The 14,903-nt window shown below is 38.9% G+C and overlaps 1 protein-coding gene across 1 annotated transcript in view; it reads right to left on the bottom strand.

Moving 5' to 3' along the window:
* acad11 (acyl-CoA dehydrogenase family, member 11) overlaps positions 1-14,903 on the bottom strand; it is a 187,544-nt gene that overhangs the window by 20,844 nt on the left and 151,797 nt on the right. The window contains exons 15-18 of the mRNA XM_042752009.1: positions 5,433-5,518; positions 5,053-5,124; positions 4,396-4,550; positions 3,976-4,092 (exon numbers count right to left, since the gene is read on the bottom strand). Of these exons, the coding sequence (XP_042607943.1) occupies positions 3,976-4,092; positions 4,396-4,550; positions 5,053-5,124; positions 5,433-5,518 (430 nt within the window). The remainder of the gene's footprint in view (positions 1-3,975; positions 4,093-4,395; positions 4,551-5,052; positions 5,125-5,432; positions 5,519-14,903) is intronic.

Raw genomic sequence — 14,903 nt, 5'->3', positions numbered from 1 at the left:
ATTCAGAATGTGGACTCCCATCTGCCTCAGAGGGGAGAGGGCCGCATCCATGCACTTCATAAAAGTGCAGGGAGCCAGGGACAGTCCAAAGGGCAGGAACATGTACTGATATGCCTCTCCTTCGAAGGCGAATCTCAAGAATATGGATGTGAAAGTAAGCATCTTTCAGATCCAGAAAAAAAGAACCAGTCTCCTGGTTGTATTTGCGACAGGATCTGCTTCAGGGTAGTCATTCTGAATGGCCGTTTCATGAGGGCATCGAGGATGGGCCGGAGGCCGTCATCCTTTTTGGGGACGAGGAAGTAACAGCTGTAGATGTCTCCACGGCTCCTTTTGCCAATAAATTCCTCATCCTGGATCACAAGACATGAGTGTTCTTGCTCTGCACTGAAGTGGAGACCACGCTGAAGAACCGCAGGGGTCTTCGAGCAAACTGGAGTGAGTAACCTCATTTTATAATCCCCAGAACCCAGTCTGACACTCCAGGGATGGCCTGCCAGGCCTCGGCCCGTGTGGCGAGGGGTTGATAGTCGTGATAACTGGAAGAGGAATTTGGCTTTTTGAAATTGTTTTTTTTTTTTTCTCACTATAACAGTGGCTGTTTGTGAGAGCACTTTTGGAACGGGCCCAGTATTCACAACAGTTTCTAGAACAAACCTACTGCCACTGGCACCTGGAACCAAACGGGGTGATTAAGGGCACAACAGAGGGCGTTTTGGGCGTGGTCTGGTGCTGGCAAGATGGCAGGAAGTGCCGCATTGAAAAGTGAAAGTTGTGACATTTGGCAAGTATGGTAACCAATACTCAGAATTGGTGCTCTGCATTTAACCCATCCAAGTGCACCACACAGCAGTGAGAAGTGAACAGACCATGAACACACACCCGGAGCTGTGGGCAGCTATATCCAGTGCCCAGGGAGCAACTGGGGGTTCAGTGCCTTGCTCAAGGGCACTTCAGCCATGGGTATTGAGGGTGGAAGAAAGCGCTGTTTATTCACTCCCCACCCACCTAAAACTCCTGCCAGCACCAAGACTCGAACCTGCAACCTTCTGGTTACAAGTCCATTTCTCTAACCATTAGGCCACAGCTGCGCACGGGACGACTTTCCTGGGACGACTTCTGTGCCGCTGTAAAACGCTCTGCAAATCCCGATGGCATGTCCTAACAGCCCTGTAGGGGAGACCAGAGAGTTGAGGAAGGGGACCTTGTCAGCTTTCTTAATCTCAGTGAGGTTTAGCCATAAGTGGCGCTCCAACACCACTAAGCTGGCCATTGACCTCCTGATGGCCTGTGTCATGGCCTTCATAGCTCACAAAGCCAGGTCTGTTGCACTGCTCAGCTCCTTGAAGGCTGCGGGGTCTGGTCCAGACTTGTCCATGACTTGGAGGAGTTTGGCCTGAAAGACCTGGATCACGGCCATGGAGTGCAGAGCTGAGGCCGCCTACCTGGCAGAGGAGTACGCTCATCCAAAAAAATGGGGAGGCTCAAGGGTACGCTCCATTCTGCAGGGCTTTGGAGGAGTAAGTGAATTTCCATCCAATGGGGTGGGCAGAGGTGAAGTTTGGCATACATCCCTGGAGGCTCGCTGATGAGGGGCCCCGACAGGAACCATTTGTCCTGATGCCTACCAGTGGGCAAAGTTTGGCATCCATCCCTAGCTTGGCGTCACTGGGATCGGCAGACAGAAAAGGGGCGGGGTCAATGGTAGAGCCCGACAACTCCTCCGTGTCTGATTCTATTACAGACATGCTATCATCCAATAGCTCGTCCTCCATTACACCGAACTTGACCATGTCACTCGCATCTGCCGAGGGACGCTGGTCTGAGTGTTCAAAGAGGATGGGAGAATCCTCTCTGCTTGGTGAGGGTGAGGCACGTGGGATCTGGTCCGGTGTGAGAACGGGAGGCTGTGATGGGCAGAGTCGCTCTCTGAAAAGCGCGCAGAGAGGCAAGACTCATGTTTACGCAGAGTGAATACTCCATCTCGGTCAGGGCGGCTTCTGCGTGGGGCTTGCCCAGACAGGAAATGCACCCATGAGTGGCTGTCTTCAGCATGCAGTGCAATCCTACATGATCCGCAATGACGACATTGGATTTGAAACAACGCCACTGCTCAAGCTGGTGTCTGCGACAAACGCTGAAGGTGGCTTGTAGAGCGGGTGGGAACAGCAGAGAGGTGTAGAAGAAAAAGCAGCTTCTGTCCACAGCGAGGCGTGTCAAAGGCAAACGCTTCATGTACCATAGATCAGAGAAGGGAAGATCGTGGTCACTGAAGGAGAATTGATCTGAGATCCTATGCTGAAATGCCCGCTTATATAGCCAGATGGCCATGCCCATTCTGGCGGGCTTTGGCGGGGTTCATCGCCATAGGCTTGTGCAGCTCCGCTGCTCAGCCATTGGTTTGTTTTTTATTTACTGCACAAACCAATGGCCGTGCAGTTACACTGTGTAATTGTAAAGGCTTCAGTACTCGGAGAAAAAGGAGTTTTTCCCCATAGCATCTAGCGATACATTACGAGTAAAGTATCGAAAAGGAACTAGTTGTTCTGTTGTTTTTCATAGCAAAACTAATAAATGTGCTAACTTTCTTAGAATTGCAACAACAATAACAATGTCTGCAGGGGAAAAAAAAACCTTTAGGGTCTTCCAGAGGCTTGCCCCATCCATCCACTGACACATCACACAATCTGCATGTACCAAACGATCTCTAATAGTTTGTCCTATAGAGTAAACAAAAACTGCTAAATTGTTAAAATTTTTTTTTTTTTTTCCAACAAGATCAAATGATAACACATGCCAATGCTTGGAGATATAATTTTTTTTTTCATCACTGAAAGTACTAAATGTGGTACAACAAATGATATTTAATTACTTTGGAATTACTGTGTCTTGAAACTTGCTTTAACTGAAGGATCAAAAGAATGTGATATCTCGGAAATTCATTCATCTCATAGGTATTCCAAGAAAGTCTGTGTGCAGACTCGCAGTTTTGTTAGTGCACTTTAGTTTTTTGTTGCAACTTCAATGCAAATCTTCGGTAATACATTTTTGTTTGAAGGTTCTTGAACATTTTGTCTGGTGTGCGGATTCCCTTTTTCTTTTTTCTTTCTTTTTCTTTTTTCCATTGATTGAATCTACACACCCAATTATATCGTCTATTTTACTCAATTGCGAAATAATATTTTTCTTATTAATATCTTATGGACACACATGGAATTGAAAAGTTCTGAAAACAATATCTCAATCTGTTCAAATATTGCTTTGCATCCCTTTTCAGACACCTGGATCCCAGGCTTAAAACCCTTGCATTAACATTAAGAAAGTGGTTCTTAAAGTGTGGGGCATGGCCACCAGGGGAGCCTCACATTTAGGTTTTACAGGGAGGAGTAATCAAAAAATGTAAGAACCACTGCATTAAGATAACCTTAATAATATATTAACTTTTTAAAATTTCATGCATCAACAAGCCTTTCAAATGTTACATTTTTAGTGATATTCCTGTTTATTGTGCTATAATGTTCTCTAATCACACTCTAATTAGGTTCATCTATCTGTGTGTCAAAATTCAGAGAGCTTCTACTGTTCTCTGAGGTTAACATATCACTCCCAGACACATCTGTTGACACAAAGTGACAGAAAGAGAGAGGATGAGTTCTGAGATGAACATGCAGGAGTGTTTATTTGGTGTGTGTGTGTGCACGGGTGTCTGCGTGTGCTTATGAGGTCAGTCTGTCAGAGTTGATTTCTGAACATCTTCCATCATCTATTGGAGTGTCAGTTCATGCATTAGGTAGGAATGACTGAGATCAGGCAGGCAGACAGACAGAAGGCGGTGAGTAAGATAGACAGACATTTGATGTGTCAAGACAGATTATTATTATTATTATTATTATTTCACTTGCAATTCACAAAATCAAAGAAAAATAAGAATTAAAATATCAAAGAAAAATAATAATTAAAATAACAATATTTTACCTGTTTCCTTGCAGCCTTGTTGCCCTGTGTGTCCAATGTGTGAGCAGCATGTAGTGTTAACAAACGTGACTGTGAAATGGCGATTCGACACTCAGCTATCCAATGAGCTACCACCTCCTACAATGCAAAGCAAACCACATTATTACACATGAACAACAACAAACTGACTACACTGCATACTTTAAATCAAACCAAAACTACAGGATTGATGCATGATGTACAAATACACCAGTTGCAATGAAATGCTCTTCCACTGGGTGTCAGTAATGCGTTGTTTACTGCCAACCAGACATCAGAGTATATTTCAGAAGATTTTTCTGGCAATTTTTATTGGCCTGGCTTTTTTAATGATAAATTCATAAAAAATAGATCCAAGGCTGTACACAACAAACAGCACATAAATTGTATATGTCTACATACATGTTGGTAAAGCCTCTTTCCAAAAGCTTGTCTATGGGCTGCGCGTTGGCATAGCAACTCCAGTGCCCACTCTGCCAGCCCAATAGCCCTCATGCAGTGATGAAGTCTACCTGGCCCCAGCCGCCCCTGAGCAATCTCAAAGCCCCGCCCTTCACCTATAACCAACCAATCAGAGAGCAAACAATTAATCTAACTAATGAATCAGTGAATCAAATGCCAACCAGGCAGTAATCAGACTGATTACATAATTATATATCAAGCATAAATCTCTGTATGGCAAACTGACCAAGTCATTTTATTAAAAAAAAAAAAAAAAAACGCCTAAATACCCACAAGGTAAGTTCATTTTGCTATGTGCCTCCTTTGAATGTTTTAAGCAAAAAAAATTATGGTTAAATAAATGATTTTAAAAGATTTTCTAGTATTCCACTAAATCAAACAATCAATAAATTCTGACTTCACCCCTGTGAACAAGTGCCTGAGGCACTAAAGTTATTTAAGTTTTTGTGGGCTCATTAGTCTGCAGAAAGTGTAAACACAAATACAATAGGTGAGCACATGCACCAACAAACACACACACACACACACACACACACACACACACACACACACACACACACACACACACACACACAGATTATGATAAATGAATCTCACCAAGAAGAATGTTGGAAGCAGGAACCCTCACATTGTCAAAGAGGATCTCAAAATGGCCACCATGGATTGCATCTACAGAGATAAAAACATCTTACTCAGTAGTAAAAGCAAGGGAACCCTCAGAGGGCCCACAATACACAAAATCTTTAATCTGTGTTACAGCATACTGAGAATGATAAGATGGTGGAAATACAAAAGGGGAAACACAGAGGGAATCAAAAAGAGGATGATGAGAGAGTGAGTATTGTGATATGGGTGTGGAGTGATAGTGAGACACAAGTTAAAGCACAGACATGAAAATGGATCAGCAAAGAGTGAACCTGAGGTGAGGATCTGATAAGCGTCATGTGGCAAAGTAGATTGTGTTACTCAGAACTCACCGTCCTGACCGAAAACAGTAAGCGGTCTTATCTTCTTTACTCCTGGTGTGTTCAGAGGGACCAGGATCATGCTGTGCAGCCCATGCCTGAAAAACATTTGCACATGTTCACACACATTTACTATATTAATGAAATGTTGGGGGAAAAACACTCCTGAATGAACAGTCAACAACATTTCATAGTGTTCTTATTACAAATAATATTTAATTAAGTGTATTTTATAATGTGTATACAGGAAAATGATAATTCCTCAGGACTCTCAGGGTAAAAATAGTTAAGAAACAAAATTTATAAAACATGTCTCCTGTGCAAGATTTTCATTAGATATGAAGTTAAAGCAGTTTCAGTTTCATAAACTTGGATTCAAATGAAACACAAAATCAGGAAAACTCCACCCTCTCTCTTTTCAGCAGCCAAGGTCCCCGATCACTGCAGGGAGAAAGCACTACTAGACAGACAGAAGACAGGAAGAATGATTCTGAACAAAGAAGCACTAACAGCATGATGGAGAAGAGAAGCAGAGAGCAGGATACTTAATTTCCACATGGTAAAGGCAACACTATTAAATTAAAGAATTCAAAACCACACATTTAAATTGTGTTGGTATTTATTGTGTAAAAACTCAACACACTACTATATATAAATAATGTGAAAATATGATAGAAAAAAATATATATGTATGCAGGGGTGGTTTTGAGACAGGGGGTCACTGCCTCAGTGTCAACAAGCTTGGCCCCCTCTGTGGCTAAATTTGTAATCACATCACCTGAAACAAGTTTTAATTAAACTAAATGCAATGCATGGCTTGTCCCATTGTGTTGGTGATGAAAAGAGTAATTTGCTGCGCCATAACCTTTTAAACTCTGCATAGAATAAATTAGAATAAACCAATGCAGAGAATTGAAACTGCACAAAGAGAGTGCAGCATGCCAGTAGTAGCAATGGCCATTCAAGAATGATTAGTCACTCTGTCTGCATTTGCCCAGAGAGTTTTAAAATGCAGACTGTAATGGTTTACACTACATAAATATACAGAGGGGAAAATATTTATTTGATCCCTATGGAATTATATTTGCTTAAAAAAAACTGAACGTAACTTTTTCACAAACTATCAAATATATGCAATTACAAAAGAAGAAAACAATGAAAATGAAAAAAATGAACTCAGTCGCACAAATTTAACAGGCTCTTCAAATATGCTTCATTCTTTGTTTATGTTTTTCAAAGATTCGTTTTCGCTAATCATGGATTCTGAATGCATTGCCACAGATTTCGCTTATGCTTCGCAGTTTTTCATTTGGTGTTTTGACACAAACCTCTCGTGGGGGCGGCCTTAACAGTGATCTACTCTGATTGGATAGTGAGCTTTTGATGGACAGGTGCTCTCTGACCTGGAAGTACAGACGTCACTCAGTGGCACGCATATTAGAAAGCTCTCGCAGTGCTTTGTATTACTACGCATTCGACACCGTTGATCATTCGGATCGTCTCAGTCTGTAAAGATGAGCCCTCAGGAGAGACGCGGAGCGGCATCATCTTCCTCCTCCGCTTGTCCTTCAAGGCAGCTTGAAGTAAGCTTGTGTTACTGAAGTAACCAATAACATTGATACAAGTTTTATTCATGTTACAGTGTGCAGCAGTTCGTTGTGGGTTATTATTGTCATTCAGTAACACAAGCTTACTTTAAGCTGCCTTGAAGGACAAGAGCTCATCTTTACAAACTGAGATGATCGAAGGTCAAATATTATTTACATATTTAGTAATACAAAGCACGACGTATTGCATACAAATCACCGCGAGGCTTTTTTTTTTTATTAATGCAGAGAACAAAAACATACAAAAGTATAAACATACATCACATAATATCAACCACAAAAAAAAAAAAAAAAAAAACCAAAGAATAAAATAGAACTAAAGAAAAGAATACCCAAAGCCAATTTAACTTGTGATGAATCATTCAAGAATAAAGCTGTATCATCCGCTAATTGACTAATTTTTATTTTAGTGTTACCAATTGTGATACCATTTAATTGACTATTGTTTATATGTGTGCTAAGGAAATGTGTTGCAATTAGAAACAGGTAAGGGGAAACTGGACATCCTTGCCGAACTCCTCGTTTTAAAAAGAATCTAGGTGAAGTACCATTACTTAATTTGATAGAGCTGTTTCCGTTTATGTAAAGCATTTGGACCATCCTGCAAAAAGCATCGCCAAAGCCAATTTTTCCTAGAGCCTGAAATAAAAATTCATGTTCCAATGTGTCGAAAGCTTTGTAATAATCTAAAAAGAAAATTAAACCATCACTGTCTATTAAATCTGAATAATCTAACACATCTAGAACTAACCGTATATTATTAGTAATGTGCCTTTTCTGCATAAATCCTAATTACGTATTCACCGCGAGAGCTTTCCAATATGCACGCCACTGAGTGACGTCTGTACTTCCAGGTCAGAGAGCACTTGTCCATCAAAAGCTCACTATCCAATCAGAGTAGATCACTGTTAAGGCCGCCCCCACGAGAGGTTTGTGTCAAAACACCAAACGAAAAACTGCGAAGCGTAAGCGAAATCTGTGGAAATGCATTCAGAATTCACGATTAGCAAAAACGAATCTTTTAAAAACATCAACAAAGAATGAAGCATATTTGAAGAGCCTGTTAAATTTGTGCGACTGAGTTCATTTTTTTCATTTTCATTGTGTTTTTCTCACTGATCTATAATATAGAACTGGATTGCTCATGACGTCATAAAATTGAAGCTGCAGCGCCGCCATATTGGTAATCCCTAGTGTGCTTAAAAAGTTCTATTGAATTAATAGAAAATTGTATGATTTTAATGAGAAAAACATGACATAACAAGTCAGCGTTTTTAAATCTGAAGTATCCCTGTACAATTCTTGCAATGCAAACACCCTAGGCATATAAACGGTTATTTTTTTTAAATGTCTGGAACTTCCCCTACTTATTAAAAAGCTATGTTTCATTACAGTAGCGAACATCATGAACATGATAAACATCAGACGGACACTAAATAAACAAACAAAACAAACGACAAAGTGCTCACCCTAAAAAATAAATAAACATTTAATACCTTTATACCCCTTACATGTACAGTTATTCATTGTTTATATAATTTAGTTATAGTGTTTTTATTCGTTATTCGGCGCTAAGTGCAAATGTTTCAACAATGATTTCATTAACAGCATTCATTTTGAAGCAGGTAATGATTCAAACGGTTGTTAAAATAATTATTATTTTAGCATTACAATATTTTGCATGTAAACAGTAACGTTACTGCTAGTAAACATATTTGCGCGATCTTGGAGAGTCTGAAATAGATGTTGCTCAATCATGACATTAAAAATATACACATCATAATTTATTCAGAGAAATAACTTACTATACACAGTATGGATTTAAAGACATTTAAAGGCTTTATTTCCAAGATAATAAGTTAAGCTTTTCACTTAAGTATATAGCAATATTAACAGATGCTGTTGTATTATTCACTGTAATATATTTAAATCCATTTCTGATACAAATACGTTCATGTTTAATAATTCCTGAATAATTATGTTCATAAAGAAATAGTGTATATTTTGTGTTGGATCCTTACCTGTGTCATCAGTGCGCAGCAGACACACCCACCTAAACGGTTTAAATATATCGCTTATACTGCCCCAAGAGACCGTAAACACTGCAGATAACACCTGAAGTAAACATTAATTTACATACACGTAACATAAAAACTAGTCCCGTTTGACTGATTTGCTTCTAATTGGGTGATTTTAGGACAGCGGTTTGAATGTGACTCAATGGTGCTCTCTGCCGGTAGGGATTAGTAAGATGGCGGATCGAACACTTCCGGTGGCTTCACTGAGCGATCCAGTCATATAAAGATCAGTGGTTTTTCTTCTTTTGTAATGGCATATTTTTGATAGGTTCAGTTTTATAAAGTTATGTTCATTTTTTTGAAGCAAATATAATTCCATAGATCCCCTGCTGATTTAAGGAAATAAGTAAATATAACATGGCCAGTTAGAGTTAGATAGGAACAACAGGATCATGAATGATATTTACTTAAGAAATCTTTGTAAAATAAACAATTCCAAGTAAAATATACTTATAAGTTCAAACTTTAAATTCTACAAGCTAAAAGTGAGTACTAATCTTGAATTTACTCTTTTTTTTTAATTCTTGCCTGAACTAAATTATTTAATGTAGAAATTAAATTTGTTTTTCTGTATTATTAACATCACCACAAAATAATTTTTATCAGTATATGGTAATTCACAAATTACTTCAAACATCATACACAACGTTTTCTTTACACTTGCAGGTTTGAGCGCAGGAAAATACAGTTCATGCATTCAGCAAATTAATTTTGTGCTGGGCAATGGACCTTGTTGGGAAACCAAATACTACATCGCCGATCTGGAGCCATCTCCATTCATGTCACCCATCCACGTTACAAGTTCCCGTGATCGCAAACGCCTGGCTGGTTTGGTGAGGCTTTCTCTAAACTGGCCAAATACAAACGAGACAGCGATAAATCAAAGATGTTAACAAGAAATGTGGCAACTATTCCTATTTCAAAGAGAGTGTGTGCAGACGAGGAGTTAATGCGCCCGCTTGCCTGGCGGTGGAATATGGCTTTCCAACAGGCTCTTTAATATGACGTTGTAACATGCACTCATCTCAATGAACGTTCTTTTTTTTGTGGCTATTTAATCCATTCAATTTAAGACATGGAGGCGCCAGCGCGATCCCTCTCTCTCTTTTTTTTCTTTTTTCTTAATAACAGTGGTAAATTAAAAATACGCTGTCACGTTTGCTCATAAAGGTAAGAGTATAAATCATTCGGAACTGCAAAGGGTCTACTTTTATTTGTGTGCACTCACAATATCAACAGAACGTAAAAAAACAACTTTTGTAAAAAAAAAACAAACTGGAAAACAAATTTCAAACGAAAACGAGTCATGATTGTCAAATTCATCTTTGTGACACTGACTCAGAAAACACTAGTTTATTAACAAATAATTCTACTTTTTGTTGTTGTTTGTTTGTTTTTTTGGCTGCTGTGCCAAAATTTTGTTTGCATTCAGTAGGCTACAAATAGCCTACGGAGGCATTTAAGTGCCACGTTGAAAAATAACTAAGTAAGATTAATGGCATAATATTTTAGGAATATAGTAAAAATTGCGATATATTATATTATATTATATTATATTATATTATATTAAAATATTAAAACATATTATATTATATTATATTATATTATATTATATACACTGCACAAAATTATATACACAACACTTTTGTTTTTGCCCACATTTTTCATGAGCTGAACTCAAAGATCTAAAACTTTTTCTATGTACACAAAATACCTATTTCTCTCAAATATTGTTCACAAATCTGTCTAAATCTGTGTCAGTGAGCACTTCTCCTTTGTCAAGATAATCCATCCAACTCCCAGGTGTGGCATATCAAGATGCTGATTAGACAGCATGATTATTGCACAGGTGTGCCTTAGGCTGGCCACAATAAATTGCCACTCTAAAATGTGCAGTTTTATCACACAGTACAATGCCACAGTTGTCGCAAATTTTGAGGGAGCATGCAATTGGCATGCTGACTGCAGGAATGTCCACCAGAGCTTTTGTCTGTGAATTGAATGCTCATTTCTCTACCATAAGCCATCTCCAAAGGTGTTTCAGAGAATTTGGCAGTACATCCAACCGGCCTCACAACCGCGGACCACGTGTAACCACACCAGCCCAGGACCTCCACATCCAGCATCTTCACCTCCAAGATCGTCTGAGACCAGCCACCCAGACAGCTACTGCAACAATCAGTTTGCATAACCAAAGAATCTCTGCACAAACTGTCAGAAACTTTCTCAGGGAAACTCATCTGCATGCTCGTCATCCTCATCGCGACCTTAACCCAACTCCACATAACCAACTTAACTGACCTGAAAATGCAAACACTCAAATTCAACTGCAACTTTCGAGAGGTGATATTCTTCCTCTTCACGGATGAATCCCGGTTTTCAATGGAATTTTGAATGCACAGAGATACCGTGTAGAGATCCTGAGGCCCACTGTTGTGCCATTCATCCACGACCATCACCTCATGTTGCAGCATGATAATGCATGGCCCCATGTTGCAAGGATCTGTACACAATTCCAGTTCAAGTTCTTGCACAGCCAGCATACTCACCGGACATTTGTTTGGGATGCTCTTGATCGGCGTATACGACAACGCGTTCCAGTTCCTGCCTGTAGTGAATCAGCTCAAAGGGGAAATATGAATAATCAAGTATAACTAGTTAAGATTAATTATAAATATTTAGATCCGCTGTAAGTATTTACCTGACATCTCAGTGTCAACTGTCTGTCAATAACTGACCTGTCGGTAAGCCCTGCCCACTTAATTACTGTTGCGAACTCGGACAAACAAACGGAGCTGCTCAATGTCTCACATTGACAACTGTCAGTGTGAAAACCTTGTCCCATGATGTTTTTGCAATATTTTGGACACAGAAGGGCCACCATTCAAGTGGGAATTAAATATTTCATGAAGGGATATATAAAAGATGAAAAAAAAGTGAAAAATATAAATATATACGGGTTTACAGTCATATTACGGTCATCGTGAACATCCCGGATTAACACTGTTCATGTACTGCAGAGTACGATTAAATTAATGTACATTTAACTAGTTTGATATGGAGAGGCACTGAACTGTAGACCTTTGTTTATGTGTTTTTGACCTACACTGTACACGATGTGAGAACAGTTCGCTATTTAGGTTTGTAATAGCATTGACTCACTAACTTTAATGTTAGGTGGTTTTAGCCAGAGACACCCTGCTGAAACGCAAGATGACATTAACTAACCAATGCTCGATCCAGATGTAAAATCCAAGGCGAACTCACAGCAGAAGAAATACTAGCAGCTGAAAAATATTGGGTAAAGATAACTCAGGAACACAATTAAAGCAGATAAATATATTTGCTCAGACTAGGTCAAATGGTTGACAAAGTCTCTAAAATTAAGGATTTGTAACTCATTTTAGTTGAGAACGAACACATTAGTGCAGGGGTCGGCGACCTACGGCACGCGTGCCAACAGAAGCATGAAGAGGGATAATCGCTGGCATGCGAGCAATAGGGAAAATTGCATACTGACTTACATTTTGAGGTAATAACTTATCATAGTTACACAGCCTGTTAGAAGCTATAAAAACAAATAAAGTGCGAGAATTAACTTGCGCTAGTCTACGGATGCGCGCGTGACCACTGCACATTCTAGGCCAGGGCTATTCAATAGGCAGCCTCCGGGCCTAATCCGTCCTGTCAATCATCTTCATCTGGCCCGGGGGAAGAGTCACAAACACGCCTCGAATTGTTTTTGCTCTAATAAGTTTGTCCACAAGGTGGCAACCGAGGGGATTATGAGATATCCGCAACACAACCTCAAATCAATAAGGAAGACACTCACCGACAAGCCCTCATGTGAGGGGATTATGAGATATCCGCAACTCTAGTTTAAATGAATATAATGGCCGTGCTATCGGTCATAACTTCTAGCGAGAAATAGTACAGAGACTGGACAAAGTTGAGTGTCAAATGGAGTTTGAAAGGATGTGCATTTCGACTTTCCACATATGCTGCTGAGCCGCTTCAGCAGACAAAAACGCACACCATTATGTTAAAATATGTGGTTATGGTGAGTTACCTCGTAAACACGGTCTTAAACGAGTCCTAAATGACCGTAAAATGTTGTGATAAAAGCGAATGTGTGTGTCAGAATCGCATCAGGTTTTAAAGAGATAGCGCTGCTTTTAAACTGAAACCTGATGAAGTCTGTCATTGATGTAAATCAAAGAACAAAATAAAAATGAGAAATAACTTCACTGCTCTAGTCGCTGATTAACTTTTGTAGTTTGAATAAAGAATAATTTATATTCATTTTATAGTTTATACATATACAATTTATAGTTTATGTGAAGACTGTTTTAAGTTCACTTAAATTTAAAGCCTATTAAGTGTTAAAAATAATGACTTTCAATTATACTGTAATGTTGAAAGGCTATATTGGCTAAAATTGAGGGAAAATGAATTTAATAGAGATATCAAGAACATTACTGGTATCAAAGATACTGGCCTTCATTAACAGTTGGCTACTTAGTAAAAAGATGCCATTAACCGTATTTAAAAATATACCATCTTTTTTTCTTCATTAATTTGGAGGTTCAATGTGAAATTATGATAACAAATATATTATGCAATTAATCGCAATTAATTACATAAAAAATGTGTGACTGATTAGTTATTTTTTAATCGATTGATAGCACTAATGTTAACCTTTCAAAGATGTTATTGTTGGTATAATATTTGTTTATTTTACAGCTGAATATGCTTTTCAATTTAATTTCTTATTTTTGACCACCCCCACCCAGCCCCCTTCAAATTTTCAATTTGATAATCTGGCCCTCAAATGAAACTAATTGAATAGCCCTGTACTAGGCGCTTCAGATCAGAGCCTCAGCGGTCTAACAGCGCTTGTCAATGTCAAAAAGACTGAGATGACCAATCAAATCAAGGCGTGGTTTACTGTTGACAGAAGCAGAGCGCGAAGCATCAGTTTAACATTAAAGAGAGCGAGGCAGGGGCGTAGGCAGCAGAGGGCCTGACGGGCACAGCCCGCCCACTCTGATGAAAGGCCCCCCAGTTTATTATACAAATATAATATTTGTTAAATAATTATTGTTTCATCTATTTTAACACAATTAGAGAACTATAACATTTCAAATAACTAAAATAAATAAAAGTGTTTTTGCATAATTCTTGATGAGTTTGATGGACAGCAGTGTAAGCCAATTGTTATCCATTTTATGCATGTAAATTCTCACATGTCTGTTGAAGTTCACTCATTCAGTTGGACTGTAATTTGCAGCTTTGTGTTAGAAATGTTAGAAAAACAGCAGCAATCCATAATTCTGTAAAAAATAATAAAAAAACTCACACTGACGAGGAAAAAAGCCTGTCCATCAGTCTTCAAGTAACGGTAAGACTTTCATTTCCACACACAAACCGGTTCATTCTGTGAAGCTGGGATACTGTCAGACCGATTATGAATGTCATCTGAGCTCAGTCAGTGTTTTCAGTTGGTGTTCAAAGTCGTTTGGTGTGCGGTGCCTAAAGAATTTTAGACCAGCTGCTGTAGCCAGTCGTCCTCACGAAGATTAGCCTTTTTTTTTTTTTTTTTTTTATAGGCCTAGGCCTATATAAATTTTGTGACTGACGCCAGCGATTAACTGCACCTGTTTCATAATTTGTAAGACTATTCATTTAAATAACGAATTAACAAATAATAAAAAATCACAAGCATGACATTTCTGAATAAAGTAATTTTATTCACTTTAGTTATATCTAAATTGGCATTTTCAATTAATACATTCTTC

Source organism: Cyprinus carpio, chromosome B24, assembly GCF_018340385.1.
Source record: "Cyprinus carpio isolate SPL01 chromosome B24, ASM1834038v1, whole genome shotgun sequence".
Lineage (NCBI taxonomy): Eukaryota > Metazoa > Chordata > Actinopteri > Cypriniformes > Cyprinidae > Cyprinus > Cyprinus carpio.
The sequence above is the reverse complement of the archived record's forward strand: the minus strand, read 5'-3'. Positions and strand labels throughout refer to the sequence as shown.